General features: G+C 50.7%; 1 protein-coding gene across 1 annotated transcript; it reads right to left on the minus strand.

Annotated features, from left to right (window-relative positions):
- Window positions 1-1,744: 1,744 nt before the first annotated feature.
- LOC131574001 (uncharacterized) lies at window positions 1,745-22,734 on the minus strand (the record flags this gene model as incomplete). Its single annotated transcript, XM_058828359.1, has 9 exons — window positions 22,502-22,734; window positions 19,306-19,372; window positions 16,944-17,624; window positions 14,746-16,817; window positions 13,151-13,200; window positions 12,719-12,784; window positions 9,430-9,485; window positions 4,276-4,392; window positions 1,745-1,836 (listed from the first exon to the last, which is right to left on the minus strand). Coding segments are annotated over exons 1-9 (3,423 nt in total), but the record flags the coding sequence as incomplete, so codon positions are not given.
- Window positions 22,735-22,748: the final 14 nt, after the last annotated feature.

Genomic DNA, 22,748 nt, shown 5'->3' on the forward strand with positions numbered 1-22,748 from the left:
TTTTTTGGGGTTTTTTGGGAATTTTTTAGGAATTTTTTGGGTTTTTTGGGGGGAATTTTTTGGGAATTTTTTTGGAATTTTTGGGAATTTTTAGAGGTTTTTGGTGAATTTTTGCGAATTTTTTGGGAATTTTTGGGGGTATTTTTTGGGGATATTTTTGGGAATTTTTGAAAATTTTTGGGGTTTTTTGGGGGGGATTTTTTGGGATAATTTTGGGAATTTTTTTGGTTTTTTCGGGGAATTTTTTTGGAATTTTTAGGAATTTTTTGGGACATTTTTTGGAATTTTTTTGGAATTTTTGGGAATTTTTAGGATTTTTTGGGGGGAATTTTTTGGAATTCTTGGAATTTTGGGGAATTTTTTGGGAATTTTTAGGGATTTTTGGGGAATTTTTTGGGAATTTTTTAGGAATTTTTTGGGACATTTTTTGGAATTTTTTTGGGAATTTTGGGGGTTTTTTTGGAAATTTTTTGGGAATTTTTGGGAATTTTAGGGTTTTTTGGGGGGAATTTTTGGGGAATTTTTTAGTAATTTTTTGGGACATTTTTTGGGATATTTTGGGAATTTTTTGGGGAATTTTTGGGGATTTTTTTTGAATTTTTGGGATTTTTTGGGGGAATTTTTTGGGATAATTTTGGGAATTTTTGGGATTATTTTTGGGAATTTTTTGGGATAATTTCAGGAATTTTTGGGGTGTTGGGGGAGGGGCAATTCAGGGATATTTTTTTGGGGGGTGGGGGAGGGGCCTCACCTTGAAATCCACTCGCAGCCTCGTCCCCGCCCCTCCCCCCGTCGCCCGGCCCGGCCCCCTCCCCCCACCCGTTCTGGGGGGGGTCCCCAACGCTCCGGGGGGGGCCCCAATCCTGAGAGGGGGGGGAGGGGGAGGGGAGAGGTCAGAGCCCCTCCCCCACCCCCAATTCCACCCCTCCCCCACCCCAACATTTCACCCCTCCCCCCCCATTTTGGCCCCTCCCCCACCCCAATTCCAGCCCTTCCCCCCATTTTAGCCCCTCCCCCACCCAATTTTTAACCCCTCCCCCACCCAATTTTTGGCCCCTCCCCCACCCCATTTAACCCCTCCCCCACCCCAATTTTAGCCCCTCCCCCGACCCCATTTAGCCCCTCCCCCACCCCAATTTTGGCCCCCTCCCCCACCCAATTTTAACCCCTCCCCCACCCCAATTTTAACCCCTCCCCCACCCCAATTTTTAGCCCCTCCCCCACCCCAATTTTAGCCCCTCCCCCACCCCAATTTTAGCCCCTCCCCCACCCCAATTTTAGCCCCTCCCCCACCCAAATTTGGCCCCTCCCCCCAATTTTAGCCCCTCCCCACTCCATTTAGCCCCTCCCCCACCCCATTTTCAGCCCCGCCCCCAATTTTAGCCCCTCCCCCACCCCAATTTTAGCCCCTCCCCCACCCAATTTTAGCCCCGCCCCAATTTGGCCCCTCCCCCCACCCAATTTTAGCCCCTCCCCCACCCAATTTTAGCCCCCGCCCCCCAAATTTTTAGCCCCTCCCCCACCCCAACTTTAGCCCCTCCCCCCACCCCAATTCCAGCCCCTCCCCCCACCCCAATTTCAGCCCCTCCCCCACCCCAATTTCAGCCCCTCCCCCACCCAACTTTGGCCCCTCCCCCACCCCAATTTTAACTCCTCCCCCTCCCCATTTAGCCCCTCCCCCACCCAATTTTAGCCCCTCCCCCCGTTTTTAGCCCCTCCCCCCCGTTTTTTGCCCCTCCCCCACCTGCAGGTGCCTCCTCCGGGCCCGGAGCTGCAGGAGGGGCTGGAGGGGGCGGGGCCTCGGGAAAGGGGCGGGGTCAGGCTCGGGGGGCGACTCTGCAGGGTGGGGGAGGGGAAAAGTTCACCGGGGGGACCCCAAAATCCACAAAAATGACCCAAAATGACCCCAAATCCCTCAAAATCCCCCCAAAATGACCCCAAATCCTCCCCAAAATGCCCCCAAAATCCCCACAAATGACCCAAACCCCGCCAAAATCCTCAAATCCTCCCCAAAATCCCCTAAAATGACCCCAAAATCCCCCCCAAATCCCCCCAAAATCCACCCCAAAATCTCCCAAATACCCCAAAATGACCCCAAACCCCCAAACTCCCCCAAAATCCCCCCAAAATTCCCCCAAATCCCCCCAAAATCCACCCCAAATCCCCCAAATTCCCCCAAGCCCCCAAATTCCCCCCAAATTGCCCAAATTCCCCCCAAAATCCTCTCCAAATCCCTTAGCCCCAATACCCCAATTCACCCCAAATCCCAAATTCCCCCAAAATCCCCCAAATCCCCAAATTCCACCAAAATCCCCCAATGACCCCAACCCCCCAAATTTTCCCAAATCTTCCCCAAATTCCCCCAAATCCCCCCCAAAATTCCCCAAATCCCCCAAAATTCCCCAAAATTCCCCAAAATTCCCCCAAATCCCCCCAATGACCCCAAACTCGCCCGAATTTTCCCAAATCTTCCCCAAATCCCCCCAAAATTCCCCCCAAAATCCCCAAACCCCCCCAAAATCCACCCAAAAATCTCCCAAAAATCCCCAAAAATCCCCCTCAAAATGACCCCAAACCCCCAAAATCTCCCAAAATTCCCCCAAAATCCCCAAACCCCCCAAAAATCCCCCCAAAAATCTCCCAAAAATCCCTAAAATCCCCAAAATTCCCCCAAAAATCTCCAAAATTCCCCAAAATCTCCCAAAATCTCCCCCAAATTCCATGAAATTCCCCCAAAATTCCCCAAAATCCCCCAAAATCCACCCAAAAATCTCCCAAAAATCCCCCCAAAAATCCCCCAAAATTCCCCAAATTCCCTGAAATTCCCCCAAAATTCCCAAAATCCCCCAAATTCCCCCAAATTCCCCCAAAATCCCCAAAATCCCCAAAATCCCCAAAAAATCCCCAAAATTCCCCCGAATTCCCCCAATAACCCCAAAATCCCGCAAATCCCCTCAAATCTCCCCAAATCCCCCCAAAATTCCCCCAAAATCCCAAAATCGCCCCAAAATTTCCCCAAAATCCTCCCAATGACCCCAAACCCCCCAAAATCCCCCCAAAATCTCCCCAAATCCCCCAAATCTCCCCAAAAATTCCCCCAAATCCCCCAAAATCCCCCCAATCTCCCAAAAAAATCCCCAAAAATCCCCCAAAATCCCCCCAAATTCCCCTCAAAATGACCCCAAACCCCCCAAATCCCCCCAAATCTCCCAAAATTACCCCAAAAAACTCCCAAAATGACCCCAAAAATTCCCCAAAAATCCTCAAATCCCCCAAAATTCCCCCAAAATTCCCCCAAACTCCCCCAAATTTCCCCAAATCCCCCCAAATCCCCCCAAAATTCCCCCAAAAATCCCCAAACCCCCCAAAATCCCCCCAAAAATCCCCAAAATCCCCCCAAAATCCCCCAAATCTCCCAAAATCCCCCAAAAATCCCCAAAATTCCCCAAAAATCCCCAAAATTCCCCAAAATCCCCCCAAAATCCCCTCAAAATGACCCCAAACCCCCTAAAATTCCCCCAAAAATCTCCCAAAAATCCAAAAAATCTCCCAAAAATCCCCAAAATTCCCCAAAATCCCCCCAAAATCCCCTCAAAATGACCCCAAACCCCAAAATCCCCCCAAAAATCTCCCAAAATTCCCCCCAAAAATCTCCCAAAAAATCCCAAAATTCCCCAAAATCTCCCAAAATCTCCCCCAAATTCCCTGAAATTCCCCCAAAATTCCCCAAAATCCCCCAAAATCCACCCAAAAATCTCCCAAAATCCCCAAAATCCCCCCAAAAATCTCCCAAAATGACCCTAAAAATCCCCCCAAAATCCCCCCAAAAATCCCCAAAATCCCCCCAAAAATCCCCCCCAAAATCTCCCAAAATTCCCCCAAAAATCCCAATGACCCCAAACCCCCCAAAATTCCCCCAAATCCACCCAAATCTCCCAAAATGACCCCAAAAATCTCCCAAAAATCCCCAAAATTCCCCCAAATCCCCCAAAATTCCCCCCAAAATCCCCAAAATTCCCCCCAAAATCTCCCCAAAATCCCCTCCCCTCCCCTCCCCCACCCCCCCCAGCCCCTCCCCCACCCCCCCCAGCCCCTCCCCCACCCCCCCTCACCATCGGGGTCCCCCCCCCGGGCTCCCCCTCCGGGGCTGGGGGGGTTCTCGGGGGGGGGGCGGCGGCCGGAGCGAGCGCCGGGGTGGGGGAGGGGCGGCGGCTTCCCCTCCCCCCCTCCCCCCACCCCCCGGCGGGGGGAGGGGCCAGAACCTCCCTCCCCCACCCCCGGCCTCGGGGTCCCCCCGGTCCCCCCCCAGCGCCGCCCCTCCCCCGAAATCGCCGGAATCGTCGCCGGAATCGTCGCCGGAATCCCAGGGGGAGGAACGGGGGGGGAGGCGACCTGGGAATGGGGAGAAAAATGGGGGAGAAAAGGGGAGAATTGGTTAAAAATGGGGAAAAATGGGAAAAATCCGCGAGAAGTTGGTCGAAAACGGTGAAAATCAGCCCAAAATGAGCCCAAATCAGCCCAAAATTGGTGAAAATTGGTTAAAATTGGTGAAGATCAGCCCAAAATCAGCCCAAATCAGCCCAAAATTGGTGAAAATTTTGGTGAAAATCGGTTAAAATTGGTGAAAATGAGCCCAAAATTGGCGAAAATCGGTCAAAAATGGTTAAAATTGGTGAAAATCAGCCCAAAATTGGTCAAAATTTGGTGAAAATTGGTTAAAATTGGTGAAAATCAGCCCAAATCAGCCAAAATTGGTCAAAAACGGTGAAAATCAGCCCAAATTGGTGAAAATTGGTGAAAATTGGTCAAAATCAACCCAAAATTGGGGAAAATTGGTCAAAAATGGTGAAAATCAGACCAAAATCCGTCAAAAATTGGGTTAAAATTGGTTAAAATCAAACCAAAATCCAAAAAATTGGGGAGGGGAGAAATGGGGGGAAAAAGGGGAGAATTGGTTAAAAAGGGGGAAAAATGGGGAAAAATCCGCGAGAAGTTGGTCGAAAACGGTGAAAATCAGCCCAAAATTGGTGAAAATTTGGTGAAAATTGGTTAAAATTGGTTAAAATTCGGCCCAAATCAGCCCAAAATTGGGGAAAAATTGGTTAAAATTGGTGAAAATCAGCACAAAATTGGTCAAAAATGGTGAAAATCAGCCAAAATTGGTCAAAAATGGTGAAAATCAGCCCAAAATTGGTCAAAATGATGAAAACCAGCCCAAAATTGGTGAAATTGGTGAAAAATGTGAAAATCAGCCCAAAATTGGAGAAAATTGGTGAAAATTGGTGAAAATCAGCCCAAAATTGGCGAAAATTGGCCCAAATCAGCCCAAAATTGGTGAAAATTGGTGAAAATCAGCCAAAATCAGCCCAAAATTGGTTAAAATGGTGAAATCAGCCCAAATTGGAGAAAATTGGTTAAAATTGGTGAAAATGAGCCCAAAATCGGTCAAAAATGGGCTGAAAAAGGGGAAAATTGGTGGAAATTGGGTAGAAATCAGCCCAAAATCAGCCCAAAATTGGTCAAAAATTGGCCAAAATCTGGGAAAATTGGTGAAATTGGTTAAAAATCAGCCCAAATCAGCCCAAAATTGGTGAAAATTGGTCAAAAGTCAGTCCCAAATCACACAAAATTGGTTAAAATTGGTTAAAATCAGACCAAAATCCGAAAAATTGGTGAAAATTGGTTAAAAATCAGCCCAAAATTGGTGAAAATTGGGTAAAAGTGGTTAAAATTGGTGAAAATCAGCCCAAAATTGGTCAAAAATGATGAAAATCAGCCCAAAATTGGTCAAAATTGACCAAAATTAGCCCAAAATCGGTCAAATATCGACCAAAAAAGGGGAAAATTGGTGGAAATTGGTTAAAAATCAGCCCAAATCACACAAAATTGGTTAAATTGGTTAAAATTGGTTAAAATCAGCCCAAAATTGGTGAAAATTGGTGAAAATTGGTTAGAATCGGACCAAAATCCCAAAAATTGGTGAAAATTGGTTAAAATTGGTTAAAATCAAAACCAAAATCTGAAAAATTGGTGAAAATTGGTTAAAATCAGCTCAAAACTGGTGAAAATCAGCCCAAAATTGGTCAAAAATGGGCTGAAAAAGGGGAAAATTGGTGGAAATTGGGTAAAATTGATTAAAACTGGTGAAAATCAGCCCAAAATTGGTCAAAAATGATGAAAATCAGCACAAAATTGGTCAAAAATGGTGAAAATCAGCTCAAAATCAGCCAAAATTGGGAAAAATCGGCCCCAAATCGGTCAAAATCAGGAAAAATGGGTGAAAATTTGGTGAAAATTCGTTCAAATCAGCCCAAATCAGCCCAAAATTGGGGAAAATTGGTTAAAATTGGTTAAAATCAGTTCAAAATTGGGCAAAAGCCGTGAAAATTGGGGAAAATCTGTGAAAATCAACTCAAAATCTGTCAAAATTGGTGAAAATTGGTTCAAAATCAACCAAAATCGACCAAAGTCAGCCCAAAATTGGGAAAAATTGGTTAAAATCAGTGAAAATTGGCCAAAATCAGTGAAAATTGGTCAAAATGGGTTAAAAATCACCTGAAATCAGCCAAAATTGGTGAAAATTGGTCCAAAATCAGCCAAAATCTGTTCAAAATCATCTAAAATTGACCAAAATCAACCAAATTTGGCCAAAATCAGCAGAATTTGGGCTGAAATCGAAGGAATTGGAGAGAAATCGTGGAAATGTTTCAAATTTAAATGAAATTATTGAAATTTCAGGCAAAAATCACCAAAATTTACCCAAATTCAACCCAAAATCAGTGAAATTTAACCCAAATAATTCAAATTTTATCAGAATTCATATATTTTTTTTTTTTTTTTATTTTATTTTTTTTTTTTTTTTTTTTTTTTTTTTTTTTTTTTTTTTTTATTGTTTTTTTTATTAATTTTTTTTTTTTTTTTTTTTTTTTTTTTTTTTTTTTTTTTTTTTTTTTTTCCAAATTCAACCAAAATCATCAAAATTCGGCTTCAATGCCCCCAAAATTCTCTGAATTTCACCCCAAAATCCCCAAAATTCCCCCAAAATCCACTCAAATCCCCTCCCCCACCTCCCAATGTCACCTGAGACCCCCCAAATTCTCCAAATTCCTCTCAGGACCCCCCCAAAATCCCCAAAATTCCCCCCAAAATCCTCTCAAATCCCCTCCCCCACCCCTCAATCCCTCCCGGGACCCCCAAATCCTCCCCAAGTCCCCTCCCCCACCCTCAAATCCCCCCAAAGTCCCCAAAATTCCCCCCAAACTTCCCCCAATCCCCTCCCCACCCCCCAAATCCCCTCCCCCATCCCTCAAATCCCTCTTGGGACCCCCAAATTCCCCCAAAATCCCCTCCCCCACCCCTAAACCCCCCCAAATTTCCTCCAAATCCTCCTGGGACCCCCAAATCCCTCCCCCACCCCTCAAATCCCCTCCCCCACTCCCAGGACCCCCCAAAACCCCCCAAAATCCCCCAAATTCCCCTCCCCCACCCCAAATTCCCCCCCAAATCCCCTCCCCACTCCCGGGACTTCCCCAAAATCCCCCAAATCCCCCCAAATCTCCTCCCCCACCCCTGGGACCCCCCAAATCCCCCCCAAATCCCCCAAATTCCCCTCCCCCACCCCAAATCCCCCCAATCCCCCAAATCCCTCATGGGACCCCTCAAATCCCCTCCCCCACCCCTCAACCCCTCCTGGACCCCCAAATCCCCTCCCCCACTCCCGGGACCCCCCAAATCCCCCCAAATCCCCTCCCCCAGCCCCAAATCCCCTCCCCCACCCCTGGGACCCCCAAATCCCCCCAAATCCCCCCCGTTCCCCTCCCCCACCCGTACCTGACCCTCCTGCCCGCTCCCCGTGCGGGGCCCGCGTGGCCGGAGGGGGGAGGGGCGGGGGGAGGGGCCCGGGGGGAGGGGGAGGGGCGGGGGGAGGGGGCCCGGGGGGAGGGGAGGGGCCCGGGGGGAGGGGGAGGGGTTTGGGGGAGGGTTTGGGGGGGGAGGGGCCTCACCTGAAGGGGGAGGGGCCCTGAGGGGTTTGGGGTGGGGGGAGGGGAGCTCAAACCAGTATAAACCAGTAAGGACCAGTATAAACCAGTACCTGAAATTCATTCCCAGTTCATCCAGTTGATCCCAGTTCATCCCAGTCCCTCCAGTCCTCCCAGTTCATCCCAGTTTGATCCCAGTTCATCCCAGTCTATCCCAGTTTGATCCCAATCCCATCCCAGTTTATCCCAGTCCGTCCCAGTTCATCCCAGTCCCCTCCCAGTTCATCCCAGTTCATCCCAGTCCATCCCAGTTCATCCCAGTCCCTCCCAGTTCATCCCAGTTTGACCCCAATCCATCCCAGTAAACCCCAACCCCAAACCAGTATAAACCAGTAAGGGCCAGTACTCGAAATGCCCTCCCAGTTCATCCCAGTTTGATCCCAGTTCATCCCAGTCCCTCCCAGTTCCCTCCCAGTCCATCCCAGTTTGATCCCAGTTCATCCCACTTCCCTCCAGTCCCTCCCAGTCCATCCAGTTCATCCCAGTTCATCCCAGTTTGATCCCAGTTCATCCCAGTCCATCCCAGTTCCTCCCAGGTTCATCCCAGTTCATCCCAGTTTGATCCCAGTTCATCCCAGTTCATCCAGTCCCCTCCCAGTTCATCCCAGTTCATCCCAGTTTGATCCCAATCCATCCCAGTAACCCCAACCCCAAACCAGTATAAACCAGTAAGGACCAGTAGCTGAAATTCATTCCCAGTTCATCCCAGTTTGATCCCAGTCCCTCCCAGTTCATCCCAGTTCATCCCAGTCCATCCCAGTTTGATCCCAATCCCATCCCAGTTTATCCCAGTTGGATCCCAGTCCCCTCCCAGAAACTGCCAAACCCCAAACCAGTATAAACCAGTAACCACCAGTAGCCCCAAATCTCCTCCCAGTTCATCCCAGTACCCGAAATCCCATCCCAGTTTATCCCAGTCCATCCCAGTTTATCCCAATCCCATCCCAGTCCCTCCCAGTCTGTCCCAGTTTGATCCCAATCTCTCCCAGTTTATCCCAATCCCTCCTAGTAATGCCAAACCTCATACCAGTATAAACCAGTATAAACCAGTAACCACCAGTAACCCCAAATCCCATCCCAGTCCCTCCCAGTCCCCTCCCAGTCCCCTCCCAGTATATCCCAGTCCCTTCCAGTCCCTCCCAGTTTATCCCAGTTCCATCCAGTCCCTCCCAGTTCATCCCAGTTCCCTCCCAGTCCATCCCAGTTCCCTCCCAGTAACTCCCAGTTCCATCCCAGTCCCCTCCCAGTCCATCCCAGTTCCCTCCCAGTCCCTCCCAGTCCCTCCCAATTCCATCCCAGTTCATCCCAGTTCATCCCAGTTCATCCCAGTCCATCCCAGTCCCCTCCCAGTCCCTCCCAGTATATCCCAGTATATCCCAGTCCCTCCCACCTCTCCTCCCGAGCCGTTCCAGTTTCCGAGCCTCGATTTTGTCGCAGCGCCGGAGCCTGAGGGGGGGGAGGGGAGGAGGAGTCAGGGGCTTCCCAGAATTCCCAAAATTCCAAAAATTCCCAAAAATTCCAAAAAAATTCCCAAAAAAATTCATCCCAAAAAATTCCCAAAAATTCCCTAAAAAATTCCCAAAAATTCCAAAAAATTCCCCCAAAATCCCAAAAAATTCCCAAAAAATTTCAAAAAATCCAAAAAATTCCCCAAAAATATCCAAAGAAATTCCCCCAAAAATTCCCAAAATTCTCTCAAAAAATTCCCAAAAATTCCCCAAAAAATTCCAAAGAAATTCCCAAAAATTCCCCCAAAAATTCCCCAAAAATTCCCCAAAAAATTCCCAAAATTCCCTCAAAAAATTCCAAAAATTCTCTCAAAATTCCCCCAAAAATTCCAAAAAAATTCCCAAAAAAATCCCAATAATTCCCAAAAATTCCCCCAAAAATTCCCCAAAAATTCCCCAAAAAATTCCCAAAATTCCCTCAAAAAATTCCCAAAAATTCTCTCAAATTCCACCAAAAATTCCCAAATATACCAAAAAAATTCCCCAAAAAGATCCCAAAAAAATCCCAAAAATCCCCAAAATTCCCCAAAAATTTCCCAAAAATTCCCAAAAATTCCCCAAAAATTCCCCAAAAAAATTCCCAAAATTCCCTCAAAAAATTCCCAAAAATTCTCTCAAAATTCCACCAAAAATTCCCAAATATACCAAAAAATTCCCCAAAAAGATCCCAAAAAAATCCCAAAAATTCCCCAAAAATTCCCCAAAATTCCAAAAAATTCCAAAAAATTCCCCAAAAAAATCCAAAAAATTCTCAAAAAATCTGAAAAATTCCCAAAAAAATTCCAAAAAATCCCCAAAAATTCCCCCAAAAATTAAAAAAAAAATTCCCAAAAATTCCAAAGAATTCCCAAAAATTTCCAAAAAATCCCAAAAAATTCCCCAAAAATTAAAAAAAAAATCCCAAAAAATCCCCAAAAATTCCAAAAATTCCCCCAAAAATTCACCCCCAAAAATTCCCAAAAAATTCCCAAGAAAGCACACCAAAACCCCCCCAATATTGCGATATCTCCCCGATATCCCCCTCGATATCGCGATATCTCCCTGATATCCCCTGATATCGCGATATCTCCCCGATATCACCCAAATATCCCCCCAATACCGTGTTATCTCCCTGATATCTCTCCGATATTGTGATAAATCCCCCGATATCGCGATATCTCCCCAATATCCCCCCAATATCGCGACATCTCCCTGATATCTCCCCGATATCTCCCCGATACCTCCCAATATTGTGATATCTCCTGATATGCCCCTGACATCGAGATATCTCCCTGATATTGCGATATCTCCCAATATCCCCCCGATACCTCCCGATATCGCGATATCTCCCCGATATCTCCCTGATATCTCCCCAATATCGCGATCAATCCCCCCGATATTGCGACATATCGCGACGTCACAGCCCCAGACTCACACGCAGCACTGCTTCTTGGTGTTGGGCCCAGAACATTCCCTGATACCCCCGATACCCCCCAATAACCCCCGATATCGCGATAAATGCCCCCGATATCGTGATAAATGCCCCCGATATCGCGATATCTCCCCAATATCCCCCTGCTATGGCGATATCTCCCTGATATTCCCTCTATATCGCGATATCCCCCCGATATCTCCCCAATAACCCCCCGATAGCGCGACAAATCCCCCCGATATCGCGATAAATCCCCCCGATATCGTGATATCCCCCCTCTATCGCGCCATATCGCGACATATCGCGACGGGACTCACACGCAGCACTGCTTCTTGGTGTTGGGCCCCCCCGAACTTGGGCTTGTCGCGGCAGTTGGGGCAGTGGCCGCAGTCCTGGGCGCGTCGGCAGCCGCGGCAGCGCCGGCACCCGCGAGCCCCGGGAACCCCCCCGGGAACCCCCCCGGGAACCCCCGCGGCGGGGGGCGGGGTGGGGGAGGGGAGGGGGGAGGGGGAGGGGGTGGGGGGAGGGGGAGGGGGGGTGGGGGGAGGGGCCCGGGCGGGGCCGTTTGGGGTCGGTGGGGGGGGGGGGTGGAGGCTGGGGGAGGGGAGAGAGAGAGGAGGGGGGGGTTAAATTTGGGGGGATTTGGGGATTTTGGGAAATTTGGGGGATTTTGGGGAATTTGGGGGATTTTGAGATGATTTTGAGGGAAATTAGGGGGAAATTTGGGGGATTTTGGGGGATTTTGGGGGGTTTTGGGGAAAATTTGGGGGGATTTGGGGAGAAAATTTGGGGGATTTTGGGAATTTGGGAATTTTTGGGGGGGTTTTCGGGGGATTTTTGGGAAAATTTGGGGGAAATTTCGGGAATTTTGGGGGAATTCTGGGGAATTTGGGGGAATTTGGGGGAATTTGGGGGATTTTGGGGTGATTTTGAGGGATTTTGGGGAATTTGGGGGGGATTTGGGGGATTTTGGGAATTTTTGGGGGAAATTTGGGGGATTTTGGGGGATTTTGGGGAAATTTGGGGAAATTTGGGGGGATTTTGGGGGATTTGGGGGGGATTTGGGGGGGATTTTGGGGGGGACTTGGGAATTTTTGGGGGAAATTTGGGGGATTTTCGGGAATTTGGGGGGATTTTGGGGATTTTGGGGGGATTTTGGGGGGATTTGTGGGGATTTTGGAGAATTTTGGGGGATTTTGAGGGAATTTTGGGGGATTTTGGGGGGATTTGGGGGGGTTTTGGGGGGATTTTTGGGGGATTTTGGGGGGATTTTGGGGGATTTTGGGGGGAAATTTGGGGAATTTGGGAGATTTTTGGGGTGATTTCGGTGGATTTTGGGGAAAATTTGGGGGAAATTTGGGGGATTTTGGGATTTGGGGGATTTTGGGGGGGTTTGGGGGGATTTGGGGGAAAATTTTGGCGATTTTGGGTGATTTTGGGAAATTTGGGGGGATTTTGGGGATTTTGGAGGGATTTTGGGGGGATTTTTGGGGAAATTTGGGGATTTTGGGAGAAAATTTGAGGGATTTTGGGGGATTTTGGTGATTTGGGGTGATTTTGAGGGATTTTGGGGGAATTTTGGGGATTTTGGGGAAAATTTTGGGGGAATTTTGGGGGATTTTGGGGAATTTGGGGGGATTTTGGGGTGATTTTGGGGGATTTTGGGGGGATTTTGGGCGATTTTGGGTGATTTTGGGTGATTTTGGGGTGATTTTCGGGTGATTTTGGGGTGATTTTGGGGATGATTTTGGGGGTCTCACCTTCCGGGGGCGTGGCCTGCTCGGGGGCGGGGCTCTCCTGCAGACGTGTTTGATCCTGGGGGACCCCTGGGAATTTCGGGGGACCCAAAAAAGCCTCAGAACCCCCCCAAAAAAAGCCCAAAAAAACCCCCAAAAAATCCCCCAAAATCCCAAAAAAAGTCCCCCAAAATCCACCCCCAAAATTCCCAAAATCCACCCCCAAAATTCCCAAAAATTCCCCCCAAAATTCCCAAAATTCCCCTAAAAATTCCCATAAAATTCCTCAATTTTCCACCCAAAATTCCCCAAATTTTCACCAAAATTTGACTCAAATTCCTCCCAAATTCATCAAAATTGCCCCAAATTCCCCAAATTTGCCCCAAATTTGCCCAAATTTGCCCTGAATTTTCCCAATTTTGCCCAAAATTTCCCAAATTTTCCCAAATTTCTCACCTGGGCTCTCCAGGTTCCTCCGGGGGCTCCTCAGGCTCCTCCGACCCCACCTGGAAGGACCCAAAAATCCCCAAAATTGCCCAAAATTCCTCAAATTTCCACCCCCCAAATCCATAAATTTGGTTAAAATTCCCTCAAATCCGGGGAAAGTCACAAAATTCCCAGAAAAATCACAGAAAAAATCCCAAAATTCCCACAAAATTCCCAAAATTCCCACAAAATCCACAAAATTCCCACAAAATTCCCCCCAAATCCCAGAAATTCCCCCCAAACCCTCCCTGAATTCACAAAATTCCCACAAAATCCCCAGAAATTCCAGAATTCCCACAAAATTCCCAAAAATTCCCAAGAAATTCCCTGAAATTCCCAAAATTTGCACAAAATTCCTGGAAATTCCCAAAATTCCCCCAAAATCCCTCCCAAAATTCCCGAAATTCCCACAAAAATCCCACAGAATTCCCAAAATTCCCACAAAATCTTCTCCAAATCCCCCCTAAAATCCTCAAAACTCCCCAAAATTCCCCAAAATCCCCCAAATTCCCATAAAATTCTCCCCCAATTCCCAAAATTCTCCCCCAATTCCCAAAATTCCCAAAAAACTTCAAAAATTCCCACAAAATTCCCTCAAAATCCCCCAAAATTCCCCAAAATTTCCCCAAAATTCCCACAAAATTCTCCCCCAATCCCCAAAATTCCCACAAATTCCCTCAAAATCCCCCAAAATTCCTCAAAATTCCCCGAATTTTCCCAAAATTCCCTGAAATTCCCCTGAAATTCCCCAAATTTTCCTGAAATTCCTCGAATTTTTCCAAATTTTTCTGAATTTTCCCGAAATTCCCTGAAATTCCCTGAATTTTCTCAAAATTCTTTGAAATTCCCCAAAATTCCCCAAAATTTCATCCAAAATCCCCCAAAATTCCCTGAAATTCCCTGAATTTTCCCAAAATTCCCTGAAATCCCCCAAAATTTCCCCAAAATCCCCCAAATTTCCCCAAAATCCCATCCAAAATTCCCTGAAATTCCCCGAATTTTCCCAAAATTCCCTGAAATTCCCCAAAATTCCCCAAAATCCCCCAAAATTTCATCCAAAATTCCCTGAAATTCCCTGAAATTCCCCGAATTTTCCCTGAAATTCCCCAAATTTTCCCCAAATTTCCTCAAAATCCCCCAAAATTCCCCAAAATTCCCCAAAATTTCCTCAAAATCCCCCAAAATTCCATCCAAAATTCCCTGAAATTCCCCGAATTTTCCCAAATTCCCATAAAATCCCCCCAAATTCCCAAAATTCCCCAAAAACCTCTAAAAATTCCCACAAAATTCCCACAAAATCCCCCAAAATCGCCCAAAATCACCCAAAATTCCCCAAAATTCCCCAAAATTCTCCAAAAATTCCCACAAAATTCCCTCAAAATCCCCCAAAATCCCCCCTAAAATCCTCAAAATCCCCCAAAATTCCCCAAAATTTCACCAAAATCCCCCAAAATCCCCAAATTCCCAAAAAACTCCAAAATTTCCCCAAAATCCCCCAAAATTCCCCGAATTTCCCCGGAATTCCCCGGAACGTTCCGGAATTTCCTCCTCCTCCTCTTCCTCACCCTCTGCCTGCGGTCGATCCTCCCCAGCTGCAGCCGGGCCCGGCTCAGGAGATCAAACACCCTCCCCGTGACGTCATCAAACCCCGCCGTGACGTCATCAACCCCCGCCGTGACGTCACTTCCCCCCGCCGCCGCCTCTCCCCGCTCCCCGCCTGCACTTCCTGTCGCCGCGACATCACTTCCGGTCGCCGTGACATCACTTCCGGTCGCCGTGACATCACTTCCGGCGCCAACCCGGAAGTGAGCGGGGAGAGCCAAATGGTTGAGACCGGAAGTGGGCGTGGCTTGCACCGGAAGTGGGAGGGCGGGACTTCCGGCGGGCAGCGAGCTCAGCGATTGGTAGAGGCGCAGGTGGGCGGGGCCGGGGGTGAAGAGGGGGGCGCGGAGCAGGAGGGGGCGGGGCCGGAAGTGGGCGGGGCCTGGCGGGGTCACCCCGGGGTCAGCCAAGGTCACCTGGAGGAGCCTCAGCGTCACCCGGGGGTCGCCCAAAGGGGCGGGGCCGGGACCGGTGACGTCAGCGCGGCGCCCGATGACGTCACAGGTCCCGTTGAGGGCGTCGCCGCCGCCCCCCGTGACGTCACGGGAGCTCTCGGTGACGTCACGGGAAGGTTTGATGACGTCACAGGAAGGTTTGATGACGTCGCAGGAAGGTTTGATGACGTCACAGGAAGGTTTGATGACGTCACAGGAAGGTTTGATGACGTCGCAGGAAGGTTTGATGACGTCACAGGAAGGTTTGATGACGTCACAGGAAGGTTTGATGACGTCACAGGAAGGTTTGATGACGTCACAGGCCGGTCCGACGCCAGTGGAGCTCTCGGTGACGTCACAGGATGGTCTGATGACGTCACGGGTCGGTTTGATGACATCACAGGAGGATTCAATGACATCATGGGAGGGCTCGATGACGTCACGGGAGGGCTTGATGACATCACCGGAAGGCTTGATGACGTCACAGGAAGGTCCAATGGCATCACAGGAAGGCTTGATGACATCACAGGGTAACTCGATGACATCACGGGAAGAGCCAGCGACATCACAGGTCGGCTTGATGACATCACGGGAGGACTCGATGACGTCACAGGGCGGCTTGATGACGTCACAGGGAGGCTCAATGACATCACAGGTCGGCTTGATGACATCACGGGAGGACTCGATGACGTCACAGAGTGGCTCGATGATGTCACGCGGCGGTTTGATGACGTCACGTGGCAGTTTGATGACGTCACAGGGCGGCTTGATGACGTCACAGGAAGGCTCGATGACGTCACTTGAAGGCTTGATGACGTCACGGGAGGAGGAGGCCTCGATGACGTCACGTGGTGGTTTGATGACGTCACAGGTCGGTTTGATGACGTCACGTCGCGGATCGATGACGTCACGGCACGCCCCGGCGATGACGTCACGGCGCGCCCCGGCGATGACGTCACGGCGCGCCCCGGCGATGACGTCACCGGCGCGGCCCAGGACGACGCGGGCCGGCCTGAGGAGCTCCCCGCCTACCCTGATGACGTCACCGCCCACCCTGATGACGTCACCGCCCACCCCGATGACGTCACCGCCCCCCGCCCAGCGGAAGGTGGGAGCCCGCAGGATGGCGCGGCGGGGGGAGGGGAGACTGGGAGGGGACTGGGGGATACTGGGAGCACTGGGAGGGGACTGGGGGATACTGGGAGGGGCCTGGGGGATACTGGGAGCACTGGGAGGGGCCTCGGGGGCGGTGGGCGTGGTCAAAGGGGCGCTGGGAGGGGCACTGGGAGCACTGGGAGGGGCCTGGGGGTTACTGGGAAGGGTTTTGGGGTTACTGGGAGGGCCCTGGGGGTTACTGGGAGGGGTCTGGGGGTTACTGGGAGCACTGGGAGAGGTCTTGGGGATACTGGCAGGGGTCTGGGGGTTACTGGGAAGGATTTTGGGGTTACTGGGAGCACTGGGAGGGCCCTGGGTGTTACTGGGAGGAGCTTTGGGGTTACTGGGAAGGGTCTGGGGGTTACTGAGAAGGATTTTGGGGTTACTGGGAGCACTGGGAGGGATCCTGAGGTTACTGGGAGGAGTCTGGGGGTTACTGGGAGGAGCTTTGGGGTTACTGGGAAGGGTCTGGGGATTACTGGGAGGGGAACTGGGGATACTGGGAGGGGTCTGGGGGTTACTGGGAGCACTGGGAGGGGTCTTGAGGTTACTGGGAGAAATCTTGAGATTACTGGGAGGGGCTTTGGGGTTACTGGGAGGGCCCTGGGCGTTACTGGGAGCACTGGGAGGGGAACTCGGGTTACTGGGAGGAGCTTTGGGGTTACTGGGAGGGGTTTTGGGGTTACTGGGAGGAGATTTGGGGTTACTGGGAGGGCCCTGGGCGTTACTGGGAAGGGTCTGGGGGTTACTGGGAGCACTGGGAGGGATCTGGGGGTTACTGGGAGGAGATTTGGGGTTACTGGGAGGAGTTTTGGGGTTACTGGGAGGGCCCTGGGCATTACTGGGAAGGGTCTGGGGGTTACTGGGAGCACTGGGAGGGATTTTGGGGTTACTGGGAGGGGTTTTGGGGTTACTGGGAGCACTGGGAGTGTCCCCAGCACCCCTGGGGGTTTCCCGGGGATTCCCCACCCCCTCCCGGGGATCCCCGGGCGTCACTTCCGGTGTGGGCGTGTCCGAGAAGCGACGGGGGCGCCTGATTGGCCGAGCCGAGCGGGAGCTGACCAATGGCATCACGACCTGCCTGGAGCCCCGCCCACCCCCCCGGCCACGCCCCCTGCTCCAAACCCCGCCCCGGAAGCGAAGGGGGCGGAGCTTCAGCCGAGGGGGGCGGGGCGATGATGATGATGATGATGATGAGGCCACGCCCCCCGCGCGAGGGGGGGAGGGGGAGGAGCCGGGGGGGAGCCGGGAACCTGTGGGGGGAGGGGAGAGGAGGGGTCAGGGGGGGAATTCCGGGGGAAATTTGGGAAATTTTGGGGGATTTGGGGAAATTTTTGGGGATTTTGGGGGAATTTTGGGGGAATTTTGGGGGATTTTTGGGAATTTTGGGGGATTTTGGGGGATTTTGGGAGATTTTGGGAATTTTTGGGGATTTTGGGGGAATTTTGGGGGATTTTGGGGGAATTTTGGGGGATTTTGGGAAATTTTGGGACGTTTGGGGGAGTTCTGAGAAATTCCGGGGAATTTTGGGGAATTTTGGGGGATTTGGGGAAATTTTGGGAAATTTTTGGGGATTTTGGGGGAATTTTGGGAAATTTTGAGAAATTTGGGCGAGTTCTGAGAAATTTGGGGGAATTTTGGGAGATTTTGGGAAATTTTGGGGGATTTTGGGGGAATTTTGGGGAATTTTGGAAGATTTTGGGGAATTTGGGGGAATTTTGGGGGATTTTGGGGGATTTTGAGAAATTTTTGGGGATTTTGGGGGAGTTTTGGGAGATCTTGGGAAATTTGGGGGAATTTGGAGGAATTTTGGGGAATTTTGGGAAATTTGGGGAAATTTTTGGAAGTTTGTGGGAGTTCTGAGAAATTTGGGGGATTTGAGGGAATTTTGGGGGATTTTGGGGGATTTTGGGGGAATTTTGGGAGATTTGGGGAAATTTTGGGGAATTTTGGGGGATTTGGGGAAATTTTGGGGCGACTTTTGGTGGATTTTGGGGAATTTTGGGAGATTTTGGGGAGTTCTGGGAAATTTGGGGGGAATTCCAGGAAATTTTGGGGGAATTCTGGGAGATTTTGGGAATTTTCGGGGATTTTGGGGGAATTTTGGGAGATTTTGGGAAATTCTGACGGATTTGGGGGAATTTTGGGAAATCTGGGGGATTTGAGAGAATTTTGGGGGATTTTGGGGGACTTTGAGTTGATTTTGGGGAATTTGGGGAAATTTCCAGAGAATTTTGGGAGATTCTGGGAAATTCTGGGAAATTTTGGGGGATTTTCGGGGATTTGGAGGAATTTTGGGGGATTTGGGGGAATTTGGGGAGATTTTGGGAAATTTTTGGGGATTTTGGGGGAATTTTGAAAAATTTTGAGAAATTTGGGCGAGTTCTGAGAATTTTGGGGGAATTTGGGGGGAATTTTGGGAGATTTTGGGAATTTTTGGGGATTTTGGGGGAATTTTGGGAGATTTTGGGAAATTTTTGGGGATTTTGAAGAATTTTGGGGGATTCTGGGGGAATTTTGGGGGAATTTTGAGCAATTTTAGGGGATTTTGGGGGAGTTTTGGATTTGTTTGGGAGGATCTGGGGGAATTTTGGGAGATTTGGAAGCATTTTGGGGGAATTTCTGAGGATTTTAGGGAATTTTAGGTGATTTTGGGGAGATTTTGGGTGATTTTGGGGGAACTTGAGTTGATCTGGGGGAATTTTGAGGGATTTTGGGGTAACTTTGGGGAATTTTGGAGGATTTTTGGTGATTTTTAGGAATTTTAGAAGATTTTGCGGTGATTTTGGGGTGATTTTAGGTGATTTTGGGGGATTTTAGAAGATTTGGGGGGATTTTGGGGTGATTTCAGGTGATTTTGGGGGATTTTGGGGTGATTTTAAGTGATTTTGGGGTGATTTTGGGTGATTTTGGGGGATTTTGGGGGTCACTGACCTCTTCGGGAGCGCCGTGGGGGGAGGGGCATCTCCAGCTCCTCAGGGAGGAACCCCCGAAACTCCTCCTGTGAGGGGGGAGGGGTCAGAAATGGCCACGCCCCCTTTTCTGTGGCCACGCCCCCTTTTGTGGCCACACCCCTTTCCCTTCACTTTAAATTTTAAAATTTGCCCAAAAAACCAAAATTTCTACCCCAAAAACCCCCTCAGGACCCTCAAAACCAATCTAAAATCTCTAAAATCACCCCTAAATTCTCTTAAATCTCCCCAAAATCCACTCAGGAGACTCCAAACTCCCTCAGGACCCCAAAATCTCCCTCAAAATTCACTCAGGACCCTCGAAATTCACCAAAATTCCCTCAGAGCCCCCCAAAATCCACTCAGGACCCTGAAAATCCTCCCCAAATCCCCCTCAGGACCCTGAAAATCCCCTCAAATTCCCTCAAATCCCCTCAGGACCCCAAAAATTCCCTCAGGAATCCTTGAAATCCCCCGAAACCTCCTCAGGAACCCCTGAAATTCCCCAAAATCCTCTCAGGAACCCCTGAAATTCCCCAAAATCCTCTCAGGAACCCCTGAAATTCCCCAAAATCCTCTCAGGAACCCCTCAAATCCCCTCAGGACCCCCCAAATCCCCTCAGAACCTCCCAAATCCCCCTCAGAACCCCAAAAACCCATTTAAATTCCCCAAATTCCCTCAGGACCCCCCCAAATCCACTCAGAACCTCCCAAACCCCCTCAAATTCCCTCAAATTCACCAAAAATCTCCTGAGAAACTTCTGAAATTGCCCAAAATCCCCTCAGAAACTCCTCAAATCCCTCTCAGGACCCCTCAAACCCTCTCAGGAGCCCCAAAATCCCCTCAAATTCCCCCAAATCCCCTCAGGACCCCCCAAACCCCCTCAGGACCCCCCAAATCCCCTCAGGACCCCCTAAATCCCCTCAAATCCCTCTCAGGACCCCCCAAATCCCTCTCAAATTCCCCAAAATCCCCTCAGAACCTCCCAAACCCTCTCAGGACCCCCCAAAACCCCTCAGGAATCCTCAAATCCCCTCAAATCCCTCTCAGGACCCCCCAAATCCGCTCAGGACACCCCAAACCCCCAAAGGACCCCCTAAAATCCCCTCAAATTCCCCCAAATCTCCTCAGGACCCCCCAAATCCCCTCAGAACCCCTCAAATCCCCTCACGAACCCCCAAAACCCCCTCAGGACCCCCCAGATCCCCTCAAATTCCCCCAAAATCCCCTCAGGCCCCCCCCAAATCCCCTCAGAATCCCCCAAATCCGCTCAGAACCCCCGAAACCACCTCAAAATCCCTAAAACCCCCTCAGGGAACGCCTCAAATCCCCCCCAAACCCTCTCAAATCCCCCTCAGGACCCTCAAACCCCCTCAGAATCCCCCAAAACCCCTGAGGATCCCCCAAATCCCCCCATGAACCCCACAAATCCCCTCAGGACCCCCCCAAAACCCCTCAGGACCCCTCAAATCCTCCCTCAAATTCCCCCAAATCCCCTCAGGACCCCCCAAATCCCCTCAGAACTCCCCAAACCCCCCAAGGGCCCCCCAAAATCCCCTCAGAATCTCCCAAATCCCCTCAGAACCCCCCAAACCCCCTCACGAACCCCTCAAATCCCCTCAGGACCCCCAAACCCCCTCAGAATCCCCCAAAACCCCTGAGGATCCCCCAAATCCCCCCATGAACCCCCCAAACCCCCCAAGGACCCCCCAAAATCCCCTCAGAATCTCCCAAATCCCCTCAGGAACCCCTCAAATTCCCCAAAATCCCCTCATAACCTCCAAAACCCCCTCAAGATCCATCAGGACCCCTCAAATCCCCTCACGAAACTCTCAAATCCCCTCAGAACCCCCCAAATCCCCTCAGAAAACCCCAAATCCCCTCAGAAAACCCCAAATCCCCTCAGGACCCCTCAGGATTCCCCCAAATCCCCTCAGGACCCCCCAAATCCCCTCAGAGCCCCCCAAACCCCCCAAGGACCCCCTAAAATCCCCTCAGAATCTCCCAAATCCCCTCAGGAACCCCTCAAATCCCCTCAAATCCCCTCTCGAACCCTCCAAATTATCCCAGATCCCCTCAGGACCCCCCAAATCCCCTCAGAATCCCCCAAATCCCCTCAGAACCCCCCAAACCCCCCAAGGACCCCCCAAAATCCCCTCAGAATCTCCCAAATCCCCTCAGAACCCCTCAAATCCCCTCACGAACCCCTCAAATCCCCTCAGAACCCCCCAAACCCCCCAAGGACCCCCTAAAATCCCCTCAGAATCTCCCAAATCCCCTCAGGACCCCCAAATCCCCTCAGGACCCCCCAGATCCCCTCAGGACCCCCCAAATCCCCTCAGAATCCCCCAAATCCCCTCAGGACCCCCCAAATCCCCTCATAACCTCCCAAACCCCCTCAAGATCCATCAGGACCCCTCAAATCCCCTCAGGACCCCCCAAATCCCCTCAAATTCCCCCAAATCCCCTCAGGACCCCCCAAAATCCCCTCAGAACCCCTCAAATCCCCTCAGAAAACCCCAAACCCCCTCAGGACCCCCCAAATCCCCTCAGAATCCCCCAAACCCCCTCAGGAACCCCTCAAATTCCCCAAAATCCCCTCAGAACCTCCCAAACCCCCTCAAGATCCATCAGGACCCCTCAAATCCCCTCACGAAACCCTCAAATCCCCTCAGGACCCCCCAAATCCCCTCAGAAAACCCCAAATCCCCTCAGGACCCCCCAAACCCCCTCAGGAACCCCTCAAATTCCCCAAAATCCCCTCATAACCTCCCAAACCCCCTCAAGATCCCTCAGGACCCCTCAAATCCCCTCACGAAACCCTCAAATCCCCTCAGGACCCCCAAATCCCCTCAGAACCCCCCAAACCACCTCAAGATCCATCAGGACCCCTCAAATCCCCTCACGAAACCCTCAAATCCCCTCAGAACTCCCCAAACCCCCCAAGGACCCCCTAAAATCCCCTCAGAATCTCCCAAATCCCCTCAGAACCCCTCAAATCCCCTCAGGACCCCCCAAATCCCCTCAGAACCACCCAAATCTCCTCAAATTCCCCCAAATCCCCTCAGGAACCCCCAAATCCCCTCAAATTTCCCCAGATCCCCTCAGGACCCCTCAGTTCCCCCCTTCCCCCCCCCGCTCCCCCCTCAGCATTTTCCCGCCGCCGCTCCCCCCTCACCGGCCGGGCGGGCCTTTGGCGCTCCCCGAGCAGCGCCCGCAGGCGCCGGAGGCCGCGGCCGATGGCCACGAGAGCCCGGAGCGCTGGATCGGGCCGGGAAGGACCCGGCGGGCCCCGCAGCGGGGTCCGGGCGCGGGGAGAACCGGGCGGAACCCGAGGCCACGGCGGGGGCCGGGCGGGGAAGCGGCCGCGGGCGGCGGCGGCGGCGGGGCCCGCCGCCATCTTGGGCCGGGGGCGGGGCCTAGGG

This window comes from Poecile atricapillus (assembly GCF_030490865.1).
Source record: "Poecile atricapillus isolate bPoeAtr1 chromosome 32 unlocalized genomic scaffold, bPoeAtr1.hap1 SUPER_32_unloc_2, whole genome shotgun sequence".
Classification (NCBI taxonomy): domain Eukaryota; kingdom Metazoa; phylum Chordata; class Aves; order Passeriformes; family Paridae; genus Poecile; species Poecile atricapillus.